The sequence below is a fragment of the Manacus candei genome, unplaced genomic scaffold, assembly GCF_025592945.1.
Source record: "Manacus candei isolate 608988 ecotype Guabito, Panama unplaced genomic scaffold, ASM2559294v1 h1tg000159l, whole genome shotgun sequence".
Taxonomy (NCBI): domain Eukaryota; kingdom Metazoa; phylum Chordata; class Aves; order Passeriformes; family Pipridae; genus Manacus; species Manacus candei.
In genome coordinates this window covers 3,682,436-3,703,037 of record NW_026138207.1, presented here as the reverse complement: position 1 = coordinate 3,703,037, position 20,602 = coordinate 3,682,436, and the positions used below count along the sequence as shown (strand labels likewise).

At 40.1% G+C, this 20,602-nt stretch overlaps 1 protein-coding gene across 2 annotated transcripts in view; it reads left to right on the top strand.

Annotated features, from left to right (window-relative positions):
* RASA3 (RAS p21 protein activator 3) overlaps positions 1-20,602 on the top strand; it is a 128,815-nt gene that overhangs the window by 68,058 nt on the left and 40,155 nt on the right. For both annotated transcript variants that reach the window (XM_051772740.1, XM_051772739.1), the window contains exon 5: positions 4,276-4,352. In XM_051772740.1, coding sequence (XP_051628700.1) covers positions 4,276-4,352 — 77 coding nt within the window. The remainder of the gene's footprint in view (positions 1-4,275; positions 4,353-20,602) is intronic.

The following is a 20,602-nucleotide window of genomic DNA, read 5'->3' as shown; positions in this document are numbered from 1 at the left end:
TAAGGATTTTGACCATATGGCTGCATTCTCCCCTTAGAGAAACAGGAAAGTTAACATTGTGCCATGTGAAGTCGTTTGCCAATTATTGAGCAATTCTGACAAGCTTGCACATATGGAGAGCAAGCAGTCATCAGTTCTGCTTTGCTTAGCATTTATGAATCCATGCAGTGTTCATTAGAGCTGTTGTACTTTCCTCAGCAATAGACTGGGTTTTGTTCCAGTTTCTTGTGTGCTGCACTGTGGCCCAGCAGGCAGGCTGTGATCTGGAGCATGATCCTTAGACCTTTCCCAGCTGCCTGCTGCCCTCTGCTAAAGGAAGGAGCAGCTGTTACAAGCAGCAAATGTAGACAGCAAACAAACTCTTCCTCCTGCTCTCAAATCTGCTGTTAGACTGTAACCTTATGTGAGGCTGTTGATAATACTGCAGGTTTGGATTTACCTAAAGCAATAGCTGCACCCTTGGTCTTTCCTCTCCCACTCCCTCAAGGGCAGCATTTAGTGAACCCTTAGAGTTTGGCTCGGTTTTATTGTTTGCTTTTAAGCTTTACCAGTGCCAGAAAGTGACATCTTAGAAACTTACCTAAGAGGGTTTCAAAGTAGACAGGATCTGTTCAATAACATTGGCTATATCCTGAAATAAAATTTGGAAAGACTGAGAAAGCAACAACACAAGTTGTTCCCTAGATTGGAATGGTCTGTGTACGCCACTGAGTTCTTCCAATGCTCATTTCTCCAGACAAATTGCAGAAAGAGAAAATAAACCAACACACCAGGGCTATCATAGTCCTAAATTTGAGATTCAAAAAAAAATATTGTGTTGGCATTAGTCACTAGTGGGCTGTGGTTCATGTCACCTGCTTAGCCTAATCCTCTCCTACAACTCGCCCATCTCCAGGAGCTAGTATGAGACTACCTGCAGTAACTCTTTACCAGCAGGATGAGGAGTGAAGAGCCAAAAGGCACTCATAATCCCTCTTTCCACACTACTGAGCAGTGAGCAGAGTTGAACTGTGTTGGGAAAAGTGTCCCCATATGGGATAAATGTTTGGAAAACTTCCATGCAGGTGCACTCACACCTTCGAGGGAGAAGTTCCCAGCAAAATTGAGTAGGCTAATGAGAAGGAAAAAGGTGGGTGATCACAAACCTCTTGTCCAGGAGGCTTAATAGTAGACAACTACCTTTTCCAGGAGTTTATGTGCTATCAGTGTTTCAATCTGCAGTAACTCACAGCTGCATTCCAAGGAGAAAGGAGGTGGTTGGAGGCAGGCTTTTCCTGTATCTATAAAACCAGGACCTTAAGTCTGCTTTTTCTTTTCTTCTTATGATCAGTTTCAAGTTTGGTTTTCAGATAACTGTTTGTGTAGTAAAGGGTATATTTAACAAACATAATTTGTTTTTTCCTCTGTAAGATCTTTCAAAAGTTTGGTTTGTTACTGATTTCCTTTTGAATATTGTCTACTTCCTTACAAGAAATTCATTCAACTGATGGGTTCTTTAATCAATAATTGAAAAATGGAAGCTGGCTGGCCCCATTTTGTGATGTTAGATGTGATTAGGAAGGATGTACAGCCTATGAACTCACCTTCCGTATCAACTGGAGTCTATGGAAAAGGAAGTGTTCAGCAGTTGACTTGGCACTCTGTCAGCTTGTTCCTTGAGAAGGTCCTGTCCTTCCAGATGAGAAGGTTATGCTAATAAGCATAGCTGCTTCTAGGAACATCCTGAAATATATTTTTTAATGGAAATGTTTTGAGTAATTAATACATTCTACTTCAGAATTGTCAAACCTCCAGATTTTTCGAAAGGTTTTTTGATGTGCTGAAGGGAAAAAAGTTTAATGACCTTAAAGCCCAGGACTGAGCCTAGATTCAGGTGCTGACTCCAAAAAAGGGATTGTGTCTGAGCAGGATCAAGGCACTGTTTCAGCTGTAAAACAGAGACAGTATTTTTTTTTATCCTGTTGCATTATCTAACCTTTCCTGCTTGTGAGTTTTGTCTATAACTGCACATCTACTACAATTGGAGACTCTTGTTATCACAGTAATTCTTTTAATAATAAAAATATGAATTTTTTTCTTATAATCTGTCAGTAAAGATCATGGCAATTCCCTGTTTCTGTGGTACTTTTAATCCATTATAAGTTGACCTTCTTGTTGAATAGATTAACTTTTGATCTTATGATACTGATTTATTGCAGTTTTCAGTCTTCCCCTTGAAAAATGAGTTATCTGATATTTTGTAAACCTAGCTAAACCTAGCACAGGAGTAAACTTATTCAGGTGAATCCTTACATTTTGCCTAATTGATTTGGGAAAAAGCATTCTGTTTATGTAGGAGTTACATTTTCTGTGAATTAACCCTACCAGCCTTATTTTAAGGTATTTGAGTTTCTAACTGGAAGTAAAACACAGGAAGGTGTTTTGGGAATAGTTGTAGGCTGCTGGTCCTAGTGATCCCATGACCTCTGTTTTGCTGTATGAAGCTCTGAGTCACTTTTTGAGCAGCTGACCATTTTCAAAACCTTCACAAGAGAAAAATGAAAGCTACAATAAATAAAAAGCATAAATATTTCTATAAAAACATTTTCTTCCCTTAGTATTTTTCTACAAAAGGATATTTTCTCTGGAGTTTTTAGATCTTTGTTCCTGTCTCTCAGTTTCTTCAAAACTTGTATTAATCTTGATTTCTCTATTAAAGGTGGCATGCAAGATAGCAGCAAATGTTTTTACCTGTTCACAATATAACTTTGTTCTCCAGAGTCTAATGGTCTAGTTCCTGTAATTAAACATTTGACCAGTGGAAGAGAGAGCAGTGAAGAATAAGGGAAAAGATAGTAAAACAGAAGGCAGAAAACCAAAGTGCTTAACTAGAGTTCTTAGCTGGTTCTGTACTCCGCTCTTGTCATGTATGAGTACAGTGGGCACTGCAGTGGTACAGAGTCCTTAAGAGCTGGATTTAGAAGTGGCTTTTTATGCATTTGTGCAGAGAAGTCCTGCTCTTATGCGTGAGGATAGGCTTCAGTTCAGAAGCCAGTGACACATGTTGACTTGTGTGCACACTGACAGGGTGAAGGATACCTGTCTTGCTGAAAGAGATGGATCAGGAGTCTGACAGCGAAATGCAACACCTTTGGGTTTTACATTGGGCAGGGGGGTTTAATTGTTTTGTTTAAAATGAGGCAAAAGATACCTGGCAGGAGTCTTGTTTTTAAACTAACACACGTATTTGGGTCCTTCCCTGTTCAAAATGCCAGCGAGCTGCTGTGATACCTCTGCAGCCATGGGCTTTTATACAGATTGGAGAGGCTGTCTTCCTAGTTTTCTGGATGAACACCAGTATCATCTGCCACATGTACTTGAAAGGTCTATATTCCAGCCCTGGCATGGGAAAAACTGTTGCTGAGTCAGAATACTAAAGGTATAAGTAGGTGATAGAGGTTTGAAGAGTGAAAGAGTGAAGTGCAGGAAAGTATGGAATATGCATTCAAGGTAAGGCAGAAAAAATGGAACTGAGAAAGGGAATACACTAGGAAGGGAAGGGAATACACTAGGAAAGGAAGAGAATTGACTGTAGCAGTAAGAAACAATCTCATAGGCTTCTTCAGGACAAGTTTTTGGGCACTGGGTTTGTTTATACTGCTCAGCCTAAGAGGACCAGGCTACTTAATTGTTGCTGCACTCCTAACTGTGCTTTGAACTGCCTTCACCAGCTTTCAATATATAATATCTTAACCCAAGTCATAGTAAAGTTAGTGTGATGGTAAGGAAATGAAGACTGTCTAATAGCATTCAACATGTTTGAATGTTTTTTGTGGGGGTTTCTTTTGGTTGTTCAGTATAGTTTTGCTGATACTTGTGTCACAATTTATATTGTTTAATAGATTTTATTTTTATAATGTTTAAAACATATAGGTGATAATTTATAATGCACTTCTGTGGTAGCTTTTCAATGATAGTGTTGCAGATACTTGCTTAATATTTGAAATGCTAATTATAGATAAAGCTCCAACACAACATTTTTGTGATACTCCTTATCCTTTAATAGGTAAAACATACAGAGATAAGATAATGGTGGGAAGTATGCATTGAAATATGCATAAATGGCTACTAATCTGGATTCTCTGGCAGTTGAAAGATCATAGTTACACAGTTATTACTTAATCTTTATGCTTCTTCTGGAATTACTTGCACTAGCTGGCTTGCTTCAGTTTAAGTTGGAATGGTTTGACTGAGTATGCATAAAACTAACTTTTTGGTGCTTCTGGTGTGTTTCAGGGGAAGGTCCACCTCGAGCTGAGACTGAGTGAAGTAATAACAGACACTGGCGTCGTCTGCCATAAACTTGCAACACGGTAGGATTTGAAATGTAACTGCAGAGTTATGAGAAACACACAAATATGCAGTACTTCATTTAAAAATAGTTGGAGGAATCAAAACATTGATTTGGACATTAAATGTTCTTAATCAATAATATCCCTATGAATTTATGGGATGTGAGATTTTTTCATTTTCTCCTTCTCTCCACGTTATCATTTTCTTTGTAATAGCCTTAAATGTTAATAAATCTTTTATCCAATTTAGTCATAGCATAAATACTAAAAAGACATCAAAGGGTAATAAAATAATGTGCTTCTATTTTCATTAAGGACCTTACCAGTTAAGCAATTTGTAGCACAACTTGTGTGGTGACAGTGTGTTACAGAGTTGACTTAACAAACACGTCTGCCATCAGTTTTTAAAGCAGCCTCAGAATCAGCAATACAGTCTCATTCAAGTTGAAACATAGGTGCCACGGGACTCAGATGGGAGTAAGATTTTGCTGTCCTCTTGAGTAGAAATCTGGAAGACCATTGCTCTCTGACCACACCAAACACTTGCAGGTGGCTACTTCAGAAGCAGTGGCAGAGCTGGTTGGCTTCTGACAGGTCCTATCAGAGCTCTGGATTAGGTACATTTGAATTCTTTGCTGTCTGCTGTGAAGAGGCAGAGTGAATAACAGGGATAGTCTGGTGACAGTTGCTTTGTAGGCTCTGAGTTTGAGTGAACTTGTTAAGTAACTGCTGTATCTCAGAACAAAAATTGCTATGTCAGTATAGCTTTGCAGCACCTGGAGGGCCCAACCTTCCTCTAACTACTACCTGAGGACTCTCGTCATGTCATTTTCCATTGCACAGACCAAACGATTACCACACGTTCTGAGAAATCAGAGCGCAAACTTGTATCTACCAAGTCCTAGGCTGGTGTCTTCTGTTGAAGTGTTGTTTGTATTGCTGTAGATCCTAAGACTTTGCAGAAGAGGGGGAAATAGAAGGTGGGAAAAGGCAGTTTCTTGCCTTTCTACTCCATGTGTCTGCTGTGAGAGAGGGTATATGCATGTGTGACATACAGGACAGTGGACTTATCACTGAGCTTGAATTGTACTCAGAGCAGGCCTGGAGGATACTATGCTTAGAGAAGAGAGCACAGTTATACTGAATACCAGGTTGGGTGGTTTTTTTGCTTTGGCCTTTCTGGAGATATGTATTGCACTCCTTAGAGGAGTGATGCAGCCTTAGAGGCCTCTGTCCATGTCTTTTGAACCCCAATTGTGGTTAAGACCCTGTGGTGTCTGTGCCTCTGCAAACATAAATTAACTGAAACATTCTTTCACTCTCACCATGTTCTATTTTGAATAGTTAGGTGGTATACAGAAGGGCCTTCAGAAGTGTTTACCTCCCTTTGTTTTGTTCCAAGAGCGTGTCATGCCACAGCGAGTTTTCTTTTAAGGGTTTTGTCTTCTGTTAAGTGAGACCTGATAACATTACAGTACCAATGGATTTCTCAGTGAAAGTCCTGAAATGCTAGAAATAGCTGTCTGAAACGGTCCTGCTATATATGTAATACATGCAGCTTCTTGCTTCATGGAAAGCAGTAAGAGTGACTACTTTTAACAGTATGGCAGTGTGCAACATGTTTTTCTACCTGTCTGTTCATTTAGCCAGACAGGTTTTAAGGCTTTATTCAAATTTTTGCCTATATGGCAATGATTTGAAGACTATTCCATTAAATTTTTACAATGCAGAGAAAAAACTTAGATTGGTTTGCAAAGCATTTTGTAACCGTGATTTGCAAGGTATTGTTCAGTAAATGAGCCCTTGACTCTTGGAAACAAAATTTGAAAATCGGAGCTCAAGCAAGCTTTTGTCTGCTGATACTAACTTTTCCCTTTTTCACCTTCTCTTCTGTATCTGACCTAGGCACTTGTTTGGCTGTGGCTAGTTTCCATGTTTATTTGTTATTTGAGTGGTAAGTGAGAGTAGCACTTAGCAGCTTAGATAAAGAAATAAGGGGGAAAAATATTTCTAGAGTATGTAGTTCCATTGGTGCAGGTCTTCATGGCAATGTCTCATGTGTGATTAATAAAAAAGGAATCATGAAGAGGAATGATAAAGGGGAATGATTACATGAGGGGAAAAAAAGCACTTCATTATGTAGTCCACCATTTTCTTCATGCCACACTGTTTGCTTTAGGAAGGTGTAGTGCAAACTGCAGGTCTTAACATTTTTCCACATGATCTGAAATCTCCTTCAGGTTTGTTCATAGTTAGTTTGGTTCTAATACTTAGGCATGTAAGAAAAGAGTGTGGTAATTAAGCAATGCTCAGCTAAATGTCTATGTAGCTGGAATTTGCCAGTGGGGAGAGCAGCAAAGGCAGGGGAGGCAGAACCTTTGTTATAGTTAGGTCATGAGTGAAAAGCAGAGACTAGGTATATTAGAAAAGTGCAGCTTCCAGTTGAGTATTGTGAAAATAACTGATTTCCTTGTGAACAGCTTATGAATTTCTTACAGTGAGCAAGTAAGACAAGGCTCTAAAACCATGAGTGAGAACCTAGAATCACTTAATCTTAAAACCAGACTCTTCCGATGAATCTAACACCTGTAAAAAAATTATTTTTTTTTTAAATGAAGCATTTAGCTGCAAAGATAAACACTATCCTGCAAATGATGTCATAGATATATCTAATTAAACAATTCAGGTTTGCAAGGAGAACAAAAGCTGCTTCCAGTGGCTAGCTGTTTAAAAATACCTTAGAGACACCTGCCTTTTTTAAGCCCCAGAAGAGTGCTTGTTTTCAAAGACCACATATACAGGCTGAATGAAGATTAGGCCTAGTTGGGAAGCTTTTTTACCTCTCCAGAAAATAAATAAAGATCAGTTTTCTTACAAGCTTACCCATAGGTTTTTGTCTGTGTGCCCTCTGAACCTGTTCCCAGTGCCACCTCTGCATTCCAGAAAGCCTCAAAAGTGGCTAGGGCTTTGCTGAGCCAGTCTGCAGTCCCATGGAGCACACCGTGAACAATCAGCTGGATGAATGGATGGAAAAATTCATCTCAGTGGAAGGTCAAATTGAAATTAAGTGCTGAGCTCTTGAACATTAAGTAGTAGATTATTTAAAATGCAAAAGGCATGTCTGCTTCCTTAGCCCCTGCCGAGGAAGCAAAAAAAGCAGCTTAAAAACTGTTACCTAATAGCTTCTCCTTAGGAAGTGTTCAATACTTTCATTTAGTCTTAAACCACTAAACTGTTGTGCTTCATCAAAGCTCTTCAGAGACCCTAGTCTCTGCCAGCTGCTTCAGCACAATCTCTTGGACTGAATTCCTGCAAGGAGAAGCATTAGTAGATTTATAAGTTACACTGACAGTACAGATGTAGGCACCACACTCAAACTGCCTGTGTCCCCCACTGACTTCTGCTGTCTTCCTCTGTAAGAACCACAGCTCACACTTGCATGTTCCTTCTGGGAACAGTTTGCTACTTGTGGGCTCCCTCTGTGGAACTGGTGCAAAACCTAGTGGTCCTGGTCACTGGCTTGGGCACAATTGTCAGCTGAGTCCTCATAAATCCCTCATATCCCAGTTACAGGACTTGAGATGCCGGCACTTGATGCGTATGTTCACATCATACAGAGAGAGCAGACTCAGCAGCCTGCTGAGCACAGACCTTGCCCAAGTGTATGTCAGATAAAAGACAACATGCATGGCCTTTGTGGCCTGGTACCTTCCTGAAACTGCATTTGTGCTAAATACTGTTGTGCTGCATAGTGAGTCACCTTGAGTGCTAGGAGAAAGAAAGTCTTACTCAGTACATTCTGGCTTCTCCCCTCTCTGTCCTTCACTCACAAAAGATCTCATGTTGTGTTCCTCCACAATTTTTACAGCCACAGCCACCTTGGCCCTCTGCACAGTCAACTACTGCTTGTTGTGACTACCAGCATCTGGCCTTACCTTCCATTGGTGGTGAAGGCCACCTCCTGTTTGTCAAGGGGTTTGTCTCCTGCCAGAAATCAATCTGTAGTTTTATGAACATTTTTAAGATACTGAGGCCATGGAAAGAAGTGGTCAAGACTTTCCCATGCTTCCTGCTGCTTGTGTCCATACACACCCCTTTGTGCTGACACACAGCTCCTGGCAGCTGCTTGAGCAATGGTGTATTTTATTTTTTTTTCCCCTTGTGCTTTTTAAGCTGAAATATGCCTTAATGCTGTGTGTCCTAGAAACTGCACTTTTCTTTTTCTGTAATGCAGAGGAAGGAAAATGAGCAGCAGGGACCAGGGAAAGATGGTCTTTTTGCAGCTGTGCTAGGTTGAAGTGTTTGAATTAAGTCATGAACACTGTATCCATAATCCATTAATACCTCTGAAAAACAATGGTACATACTTCTCCCTAAATTTTTTATGAGCCGCTACCTTCCATATGCAAGATAGCCTTCCTGCTTCTCAACAGAAGGAAACTTTACTTTCTGTAAACCTTTCCTCACCATCATTAGATCAGTTTCTGTGCAGCATATTTGTGTTCAGCACAGAAAGGTGGTGCCCCAGAGGCTGTGAGGCCTCTTGGCTGTCCAGACAACTTTCTCTCATCTGTCAGAGCAACAGGAATAGCAGATATATGCATTTGTATTTATTTAATAAAGAGGAGGGCTCCTGCAGTTAGCTTCGTAGAAATCCATAGACTTCGCTGTGGTTAAGCTACTAGAGGCAACATTTAGAAGTAGTGTTCTGTATTTAGCAAGATGACATCTTGCAGCATGCCTGAAGGAACAGGCCACTGAACTCCTGTTGAAAGTCAGAGTGAGCTGGGAGCCTGGCTCCCTGATCATCCTTTGAGAATTCCAGCATGTGTATGTAATTAGTCACATTTAAATGTCTGTATTTATTCGGTGTCCCCAGCTGCTCCTTCAAGTGTTGTCTTATGTCTTGTCTCTTAGTTTTAAAAAAGCTTGCAAACATCTGCTTTGGAGAGCTCTCCCCTCCCCCCACTTCTTTTATTCTCCCATCCATTGCATCTATATAGCTAAATAACCACGTATGTGGTTCAGTAGCCACAGTTTTCCATTAAGTTTCATACGTCTACAAATACATTATCAAGGCTGAAATTTTATTTGGTAAATGAAACATTTGTTGCTCAGGTGGGGAAGATGTGGCTGCTCTGCATTAATTTAAGAGTTAAATGCTATGCAACTCTCTTGAGAGCTCTACAAGATGTATTCCGACCATGTGGAACAAAGTTAAATGGGCAGTTTGCAAGAGCAAGCAGGAAAGGAAACAATAAGTAGATATGACATCCCTAAGATAAACACTTCAGAGGTTATTAAAAGAACAGTGACTGAGCTGTGGGCTTATAAGAGCTTTAAAAGCCTTCTGAAGAGGAAGAGGAAGGTAAGGAGGAAGATGTCATTTATCACATGTGGTTAAAGCAGAAGGTCTTTGCCTAGGGGTGTGCTGGGACTTGGTGATGGTTCCCCAGCCTTCTTTGCCGTGTGAATATAGCACAGAGCATGCAGAGAGCAGCATCTGACCTTTGTCACTGGTTGCTCATATTATAGATTTGAATTTCCTTGTCCATGAACATTGCTACTCACCAGTTGACAACCATTGCCCTAGATCAGACTGACTTTATGTAACTGTTTAAAATTCTCTTACGCAATGTTATGTTTTTAAGGTTAAGGTAAATGATGTTTCACTTTGAAAATTTTAGAGGCTCAGACTCTCTCTTTTGTTGGTCACAACTCATGAAGGGCAAAGTCATATGTCAAGTCTGGCTGGAAGCGGTGAGATAATGGCCATTCGTACTTGTGGATCAGCAGTCTGCATCCTTAACTAAAGAGGAAAACACGATCCCATCTTGTCGGGTGAAGGTTTTCTGCTGTCACCTGTGACTGCATTTGGAGACACCTTAAAAAACTGGAGAAGTCCAGCTAGTCCTTCACTCGTGGAATATACTTAAATGCATTTGTGTAACATTAAAACATACAGGCATCATCTTGGAGTCATCTGAGAATTTTCCTTTACTTAACTAGCTTGTTCCCTGATTTTCTTGTTTATGTTGGAGCTAGTTTACTTTCTTGTAGATAACTATCTTCGTCATATCCCAGGAATAGATAAAGACTGTCTGAAGAGTTGGACTAAAGAGAAAAGTTGGAAATGCATGACTATATTGTATCGGTTGATGCTGAAGACCAAATTTTGTTGGCTTTCTGTTGTGACTTTCTTTCTAATGCTGTTAAGAAGGAAAAGCAGGACTGCAGACAGGATGGCCAACTAAGTTTTAGATGGTATTTTTCTCTGCCATTTTGTGGGGGTTCTTTGTTTGTGTTTTCTGAATTCAATTTTAATGCAGAAAACACTGTGACTCGTTAGCTTGGTGCAATTTCTTTAATCTCTCATAGTATTCCAGTTTAATATGTGGTGGTGCTGCTGAGTGAACTCTGGTTACTTGTCAGAGCAGAGTTTGCGACTTGTCAGAGCAGTTTGCTCCTCTCTTGAGTGTGGTGTGCCATACTGTATTTTCCTTTTCCAGATGAGAGGTGGTATTCTGCAAAATGTCAGCAGGAACCAGGAGGTGCTCCTTCATGGAGAGAGTGTGCTGATGACACTGCTTTGTTACTATGTGAGGCAGCCGCACTTGGACTCAGGTTGTTGATGGTATGTTGGCCTGGCGTAAAGCTGCAGCTCCTGTTGAGTGTGGAAGTAGCATGAGGCAGGAGCTGGCAGTGGCTGCTCTTCCTGTGATGTTACAGCTCCTGGCGCTCTTACATTCGGAGTGGGTTTCTGAACCACCCTGCCTTTTGGGTTTGCTGCTTACAGGTTTAGAGAATGTATGTTTGTGTTGCTTTAGAGAAGTTTCTACTCCACTGCAGACATACAGCTTTGAACTCGCTGCAGGGTCAAATGAAGCTTATTCTCCTGCCTGAAATATGAACTGAATCAGTTAGGGGAAAAAAGGTATTGCTGACTACAAGCAGACCAGTTTAATGTACGCATCAATCAGGTCAACTCACAGTATTTTGAAAAAGTTCAACTTCTGTTTGCTCCCAGGAGGGAATGCTAATGAAGGCATAAAGTGGTTTCAAGATTTCATTTTAAATAAACTCATACATCTATTAAAATGTGTTACAATCTTCTTTCTCTAGAGAGCATACCCTGCATCAAACTATGCCTTTTCCTGCAGGATTGCATCTTGATCATGCTTTTAATCTTATATGGGTTTCACGACAAAGTGGTAGGGAAAAAGTGGTTGGAAGTTAGATCACATAGTGTCTGGTATTTTTATTGTGGAGTGCTGCAATACTGTGAAATTTGGGGAATAGGAGGGGAAGAGAGAAAGAACAGATATGTATCTCTGCCCAAGGCTTTAACATAGTACATGATTTTTTTTTTTTTTCTGTTTCTCCAAGCTCGTGTAGCATTGGGTTACACTGCCTCCCCTTTGCTTCTCCATCCCCACCATAACCTCTCTTGGCTGTTTTGTAGCCTAAATCAAGTTTAAACTCTTCACTCTCCATCAAACCTCCTCATGTATAAAAATACTATCTTCTCCTACTGCTGGATTTCCCACTAAATGAGGTTTGTTTCACACTCTTCACTTTTTTCTTCAATGCTTCTCCGCTGTTCATTAAATTCTTTGTTTATGCAAATCACAAACAGGTATCTTCTTTTCTATAATCCTAATCAAGAGCAACTTCGATTAGACCCTCCTCCAACAAAACATGTTTTAAACTGCTCACTGGTTTTGGATTGAATGGTCATCATATGACTGTGGAATATGTATAAAACTGAGTTTGTAATTCAAGACTTGAATATAACTCTTTAAAGTCAACAGTTTTAACAGTAAGTGCTGCTATTTAAATAACGTCAGTGTACTTCCTGTTTTACACAGAGTAAACACAGACTGAGATTATAAATGGAGGCAAACTATTCAAGCATAAATCCTTTTGATAAATGACTTAATTTCTAAATGTGCTTGAGATCACCGTATTTGTAAAAAATTTCAAGAACCATGAATTGTTAGCACATTCAATACACCGATAGTACCCCAAATGTCTACACTTTTTACTTCACTGATGTCCTTTAATGATGATCAGCTGGAGCACTTCAATCAGTTCAATTGCGTTTGAGGTAGGGCCCTTGGAAAAATTAGTTAGTTTTCTTGCAACGTGAGCTCTTTGGAGAACACCATATTTAGCATAATACAAAGGTAAATTTCACAGAATATCACAGAATATGCCAAGTTGGAATGGACCCACAAGGATCATGGAGTCCAACTCCTGGACCGGCACAGGACCGTCCCCAAGAGTCACACCATGTGCCTTAGAGTATCATCCAAACTCTTCTTGAATTTTGTCAGACTTGGTGCTGTGACCACTTCCCTGGGGAGCCTGTTCCAGTGCCCAGCCACCCTCTGGGGAAGAACCTTATTCTAATATGCAACCTAAACCTCCCCTTACACAACTCTTCTTACACAATGATTCTCTTGCATCCTGTCACTGGTCACCACAGAGAAGAGATCGGTGCCTGCCCCTCTTCTTCCCCTCACAAGGAAGTTGTAGACTGCCATGAGGTCTCTCCTCAGTCTCATTTTCTCCAGGCTGAGCAGACCAAGTGTCCTCAGCCACTCCTCATACGGCTTCCCCTCCAGGCCCTTTGTCATCTTTATTGCCCTCCTTTGGACTCAGTCTCTAAGAGCTTAATATCTTTCTTATATTGGGGCACCCAAAACTGCACTCAGTGCTTGAGGTGAAGCTGCTGCAGTGCAGAGCAGAGCGGGACAATCCCCTCCCTTGACCGGCTGGCGATGCTTTGCCTGATGCCCCCCAGGACAGGGTTGGCCCTCCTGGCTGCCAGGGCACTGCTGACTCATCTTCAACTTGCCATCAACCAGGACCCCCAGGTCCCTTCCCGTGGCACTGCTTTCCAGCATCTCATACCCCAGTCTGTATGTATAGCCAGGTTTGTCCCATCCCAGGTGCAGAATCCGGGACTTCCCCTTGTTGAAGTTGTTGTATGGTTGGTGATTGCCCAGTCCTCTAATTTGTCAAGGTCTCTCTGCAGGGCCTTCCTGCCTTTGAGGGAATCAGCAGCTCCTCCCAGTTTTGTGTCATCTGCAAACTTGCTTAGCATCCCTTCCAGTCTTGTGTCCAAGTCCTTTCTGAAGATGTTGAAGAGCACAGGGCCTAAGATGGAGCCCTGTGGAACCCCCCTAGTCACAGGTCACCAGTCTGTTGTTACCCCATTCACTGTTACCCTCTGTGCTCGACCTGTGAGCCAATTGCTCACCCACTGCATGATGTGTTTATCCAGCTGTGCTGGACATTTTGTCCAGAAGGATCCTGTGAGAGACAGTATCAAAAGCTTTACTGAAATCCAAAAAGATTACGTCAACTGGCTTCCCTTGATCAACTAGGTGGGTTACTTTGTCATAAAAGGAAATCAGGTTTGATAAGCAGCAGGACTTTCCTCTCATGAAGCTGTGTTAGCTGTGACCAATGACTATGTTGTCTTTCAGGTGTTTTTCAATACTTGCCAGAATAATCTTCTCCCTAACTTTGCCAGGCACCAAGACTGACAGGCCTGTAGTTTCTGAGGTCCTCCTTCTTGCCCTTCTTGAAAATTTATGTGCTGTCTCATTCTGAATGACTCTTGGGATTTCTACAGCTTTTGTGGCAGGCACTTAAGGAAAACCAGTGCTGGAGAAGTTTGTAAAGGAGCAGTGTGATGGGACTCAAAAATCACACTTGTGTCTGCAGATCTCTTTATGTGTTGTTCCAAGAGCGATATTTGCCAACGTTGTATTTAGGTAGCAGAACAGAGAACTAGGGATGGACATCAAGTTATGATAGGAATAGGAGAAGCTGAGGGGTAAAGGGGAAGTTACAAGGCCTCCCTCAGGTGTCAAAGTTGGGTGGCTTTTTTTTGTTTGTTTGTTTGATTGTTTTTCAAATATAAGGAAAGTAAAGACATGGTAAACAATACATAGGAAATACTCTTTATTAACACCATTGTTCACAGAAGAATTTTTGAGAGGAAGTTATTGCAAGAAGCCTTACGGTGTGTGTGGCAATAATGAGAAAATATCTTTTGCCCTGCTCTGTCTGGATGAGCTAGGGATCATGTGCTACTGGGTATATTATTGTACTGAGAATGCAACTGCTTATATACTATGACCAAGTTCTTTGCTGAGTCCACTGTGCTAAGGTCACCTGGCATCTACTATACTCTCCCTACTCCCCTTTCTTGTTGTAAATCTTTGACTTGAATGCCATTTTCTGGCAATTTCGGTAAGAGTTTATTGTGAAAAATTTTATCTATGTTGCTAATTGTGTATTTGTAACATACAAAGCACTTATGAGTCAGAAAGATTAAAAGTCTTTTAATATCCATTTTTAATTTAATAGCACTTTGAGATCAGTCATTTTCACTGTCCCACTCTTCTCCTTCCCACTGTACAAGACAGGTTGCTAGTTCCTCCTTTAATCATGAGAAAAGGGAAATATTCTGAAAGAAAATGCAACAAGCGCAGAAATTGTCAAGGAGGCTCAGCTTTTGGAAGCAGTAGTGTCTGCAATTAATTTTAACTCATTTTATAGTTGACTTGTTCCCAAGCTAATGGTTTTGTAGTAATTTCTTACAGGCTTCAAGCAGAAACAAGACTGTGTACAGCTGTAGATGTACTCACTGCAGGTGATTTTACCCTTTTAGTTAAGTTGTTTGTCACTGCTGTATTGTCCAGTTTCCCACCCTACCAGCCTAAACATCACACTGGTAAGAGGTGGCACAGTGTGACAGCTGACTCTCACTGTTTATGAGTCAAAAGCTGCTGAGAATTGATGAACTGCCATATTCCTTCCCGGGGACATCCAGTGGTGCTTTCTTCTCTGCAAAGCCTTTGAATTTAACAAAATTAGTAGAATTTGAGTATCTTTTGAAATATCTACCACTTTTTCAAATTTTGCAGAAATCACCAACTGATTAAAAAAAGAAGTCATCAGTGAGAGATTGGTGGACAAATAGAAACAGAAAACCTAAACCTGTACATTTAGGAGACCAGGCTAAAAAGGATACTGTTAAACTCAGAAGTGTTCATGAAAGAGGTACAAGAAGAATTGAAGACCTGGCAAATATGACTTAGAGTGAGGGAGTGTTTGATTCATGCAAGAAAAACTTCAAAGTCATGAAATCACAGTATGCATGATATTCAGAGGAGAGTCCTTTTGATTGTATGGTTACTTTATTCTTGCCATAGTAATATCTGGTGTTGGGAAGCTAAAGGCTCATCTAATGGGAAACAAGTAGTAAAACACTTTTTTTTTTTTTTTTTTGGTAATGATTGTTAATCAAGGTACAGTTTAGTGAAGAATATTGTAAGGATATTGTAATCATTGTGAGTCTTTTGAGTTAAGCATCAATTGCTTTTAAGAATATGCTCTTAGGATGCCGTAGACATCATGACAATGCTGCACAACTTGACTAGGTGAGAGCTTTTATCACTGACTTGAAAGAGACCACACAATATTATCCCAGTGATCCCTGTTGGGTCCAAAATATGAGGAGAAACTTAATGAAAGTACAAACTGTTTGTCCAATAACTGGAATTACAGAGCTCATGTGGGCTACTGATTACAGCTGGATATACCAGAATGCCCATCTGACTATGCTCTAATTTGAATCTTGTTTTTCCATAAGAAGATCTAAAATGGTAAGACACTAAAAACCTTTAATAAAGAGCACGCACTTTACATTGTTTTTCATCACTAGAGGTTTAGTACTGTACAAGCAACAGTATAGCCACCACTTGGTGAAGCAGTCTTCTTTGTATGAAATAACCACAGGTTTTAGCTGAACTAGGACATGACCGACCTTTCAGAAGTAAAATGGGGCAGTGTGCCAGTAGAAGCTGTTTACAATTTGTGTAATGCTTTGCTCCTGGTAGAGTACCAGGTTTACCATTTGGATGTGCTTTCATTGTGCAGGTAATCATACCTGATGCTTTTTTACATCCAACAAGTCAAGGTGTTTTGTCTTCCATTAAAAGTCTGTGGCTTCCTCTCAAGGCACCTTCCAGGTATAACTCTGTGGTGACTCAGTACTCGACAATTGTTCAGAAAAGTCTATTTGTTGTTGTTGTTCTGAAATACTGCCTCTAAAAACTGTATGTCTCTGTGGTTTTAGAGGAGAAAGAAATCAGACATTCCAGGTTGGTATTTTCCAAATGTCTTAAAAATTGTGGACAGTCTTGAGTCTGGTGCTTTAGCTTTACAGTTATAGTGTTGCAGAGGACGATGCTTTAGAAGGTTTCACTGCTAATGGAAGTTTTTGTCTGCAGGATCCACTTTCTTTGGTGTTGCCACAGAATGGCCACAAAACATCCTTCCTGCAATATCTGTATTATATTCACAGTGTGATCCTTTAGACACAGAACACTGAACACTGTAAAGCATGTCTCCTTGTAGGACCAGAGGAATGATTCCAAGTAGGCAAGACACCATCCTGTGACAAATGGTTTATGCATCCTGTTTGATCTCTGATCTTGCCAAGTCAGAGACCTGGTCTAGTGGGAGGTGTCCCTGCCCATGGCAGTGAGGGTTGGAACTAGATGATATTTGAGATCCTTTCCAACCATTCTATGAATAGCTCTATCTGCATTAGTGTAAAAAAATTAGGTAAATGAAACTTAACAAGCCTGATCTGGATGTTGCTATTTGAATTACTAAAGAAGAGTCCATAGTTCTGCTTCCCACCTTTCACAGACTTGGTGTATCTGATTTAAATCGAATATTTCTGTTGTGTTTTTTTTTTTCTTTAACTAAGCACGATTTTTGAGGATATAGTGCCTTGATTTAAGTGTTAAATAACTGGGTTTTATTTTTTACCTCCTCTACTTGATTACTGCATTGTCTGTAATCACAATGAGGTACATTAACATCTTTTTAGATACGCAGATCTTAGAGCCTTCCTAAATCTTCGTTTGTGAAGCCTAGCCATGATTTGATTTGATTTGAGATACGCAAATCTTGACAGCATCAAGTTATTATTTTGTGAATTCTAGTTTATGTAAACTGTGACACAATTTGTTTAACCTTAGCCCAGTTCTCTTATCAAAATAAATACAGTGCTTCAGCATCACTTTGGAACTTAGTTGTCAACCTAACTACCATCAGGTTTAAGTAGGGCTGATGAATCAGCTTAATTTGAACTTCTTAATGAAAGTATTGCATGTGTAGCAAAGATCACATGCTCTGCCCTTTAATAATAACTATTGTTAATTAAGATCCCAGATCATCTGATTATTCATATAAGTGTGATCAAAAGTTGTTCTGAGTTGTTTCAAGTTGTGTTTTTTAAAGCATTAAAAGTTCTGCCTACCTCAGGTGTGCCAAGGCATGCTCATCACAGAAAGCTATAGTCTCCATGATGTGTTTGAAGGTACCTTTGGTTGCTTTTTTGGTCCACAAATAATTACTTCTTTTCTTTTTATATTGTGACCTATTTTTCTTTTGCTTTTTATGTAGAAAGGTGTATTTGCTACTACATCTAATGGAATGTATGATGTGAGAATCTATGTGGAAGAGTATTCAAGGATTTTAGTGGAGAAATCATTTTACTTGGACGAGAAGAAGCTGGCTGGGTTTACATTCAGTTGGTGCCATGGCTTTTGTTAAACTATCTCATTCCCTTGCCTTCCCTTCCTGTGTGCATCACCCAAAAGATATTGAGATTTGATCTAGACTCTCAGCTGATGCATTCCCTTGGCCCATGGAGTTCCAGGTTGTTGTGCCCTGTGGTTCAATTGTGTCATGGCATGAGATTTAGATACTGTCCTCCAATCTGCTGTACTTCATGTTCTTCCACTTCTTCTAGGTGTCCCTGTTCAGGTCACTTACTAGCATGTCTGAATTTTTATTTAAAATATTTCCATCTGTGGCTAACCTGAGGTATCTATTTGACTATACTCAGCACTTGAGAGGAAACCCTTACCAGCTAGGTAGGAAACCCTAGGATGTGCTGCTTCTGTTTTGCTCTTTTGTTTCTTAGAGTTGAAAACCCCAACTGTCACACACCCACACCTACCCACTCCCCCCCAGGGTGCCTTACTTCCTTCTCTCTAAGTTCTTTAAAGCTTCTGCTTTTAATCTCTTCCTTATTTTTTTACTTACTTCATAATCAGATTTCTGCCAGTAGGTTCAAAAGCTTTGGGTGATTTCTTGGTAACTTTTGCTCTGCCAAGTCATTCCAAAACTGGCTTCTTCATTTTGTCTTCTTGTCATAGGGGTATCAATCGTCTAATAATTGTAGATGCTTCTGGCCTCTGCTGGCTGGCAGAGGGGAAGTCAGGACACGTTCATGCAGTTTGTTTTGTTTGCAGCTTAGTTTGTTTGCTTATGTGGTCATGCACGTATACAGTGACATGCAGGCACTGCCTGGAAGGAGGGATTGTGCTGTGTGCAGGCAGTTCCTTCCTGGGAGCAGGTTAAGCTGGAACTGTTCTCAAGACAGAGATCATTGCAGTTTGCTTTCCATAAACCCTGTATATCCCATATAGCATACTGAGACCAACCTACCTTTTCAAGCAAATATAGAAACGGCAGGGGAGATTTTTGTGTCACTGTCTGGCTTCATTATTTAGCCTTAACAGCATTTCTGTTTCTGATTCTCATGCTGCCTTTTGGTCTTTTTTTTCTTATCAGCCTGTACAGACAGTATCTCATTGCTTCTATTTAGTATTACTGTAGGCCACAGTTGGCTCAGCTAAAGCTTCTCTCTAGGCTGTAATCGTTTGTTGAGTATTGTAATTGTTGGCATTTTGTGCTTCACTCCTCTTACATTCCTCACCACACTGCTTTAGCACAAATGCTTCTGCAACTGCCTTGATATGTTGACCTGGCTTCCTGCCATACTACATGAAATTCAGATTTCCTCACTTACCCCTACCAGAATCAATAGTACCATCATTAAGCAAATTTATCCTTTCCTGGTTGTACCTCTTCTTTTGTGTTTCTATCCTTTATAATTTTTACATACTTCTTGCTTTGCTGTAACTTGTATTTGGGTCTTTTGTCTCCTCTGAATATCAGCATGTGCTAGAAATAATTTCTTCTCTTTACTCACCCTTCTTCTTTACTCTTCTGTCATTAAGCTATCTCTCTGTGTTAATAACTAAGGTTTGCAAGTCTGAGACCAAGGCAGGAGGAAAGGATGTCAATGCCAGTAATAGTCACTAAATCAGATCAGTTTAAAATTTTAGTGAGCTTGTGTCTTTGTCTAAAGCCTCAGGGCACTGTCACAGAAGATGGTTTAACCAATTTTTAATGTTAACATCACTGAAGATTTTTAGAAGTCGCATTTAAGAAGCTTGCAACTCTCCTGTAATTGACTTGTAAACTGGCTTAACTACTAGTGAATTAACTCCCTCTCCTGTGAGAACAGGATGGCTGACACCCAGTTTTTAGTCTGCTCTCTTTAGTACAGGGTACAGATGGTACTCTGTAAATGTGTGGTTTTAAAGGTCTTTCTAGAGCTGATGTTTTGAACTATAGTATGGAGGACAGCACCCAGATAAGTAGCAGGAAAAAGTCTGATTTCAAACTTCTAAGAAATGTATAGGTATCTACTGACACAAGGAAATTTTGTGGTTTATTTGAAGTGATAGTGGTTTTAGGGATGCATATGTGTTGTCAGTATTTTTATCTTACATTTAATGAAAGAGGTTTTTGCATTGGCTGTAGTTTTATTATAGTATTTGGTTTAGAATAGGGAAGGAGGGGTTGTACTTATTAGCTGTCATTTGCTTTCTATATGTTATTTATTGGCTTTGTATGAATATTTGTCCCTATTTTAGTATAAAATATCTTCAGTAAAACATCTGGGAAAGAAATTGTTGCTTGAACCCAGACATTAGCAGACAATTCCTCTTCCTCTGCTCTGTCAGAAGGAAATCACCATTAACAGCCTTGTGTTAACAAGCATTGTGTGTGCGTGACAGAAATGTTGCACATACAGAGCTTTCCACTTAAGACCAAAAGCTGATCTGGGTGCTGCATGAGGCTGCAAAAACAGATCAGCTCAGGAAGGAATCTATGTTCAGGATAACATGAGTTTAAGAACACATTTAAATGTTTTGCTGGACTACAACTACTCTGAACTGAACTGGGAATGGGAAAGAAAAGGCAGTACTTATGTGGGGTTGCAGCTGTAATCTCAGTTTCATGGTTTCTGTTGTGTTTTTGATGTAGAGGCTTCAGAAGGTATTTTAAAGAGGAAAAAACCCCCAAATAGTTGCCTGTTC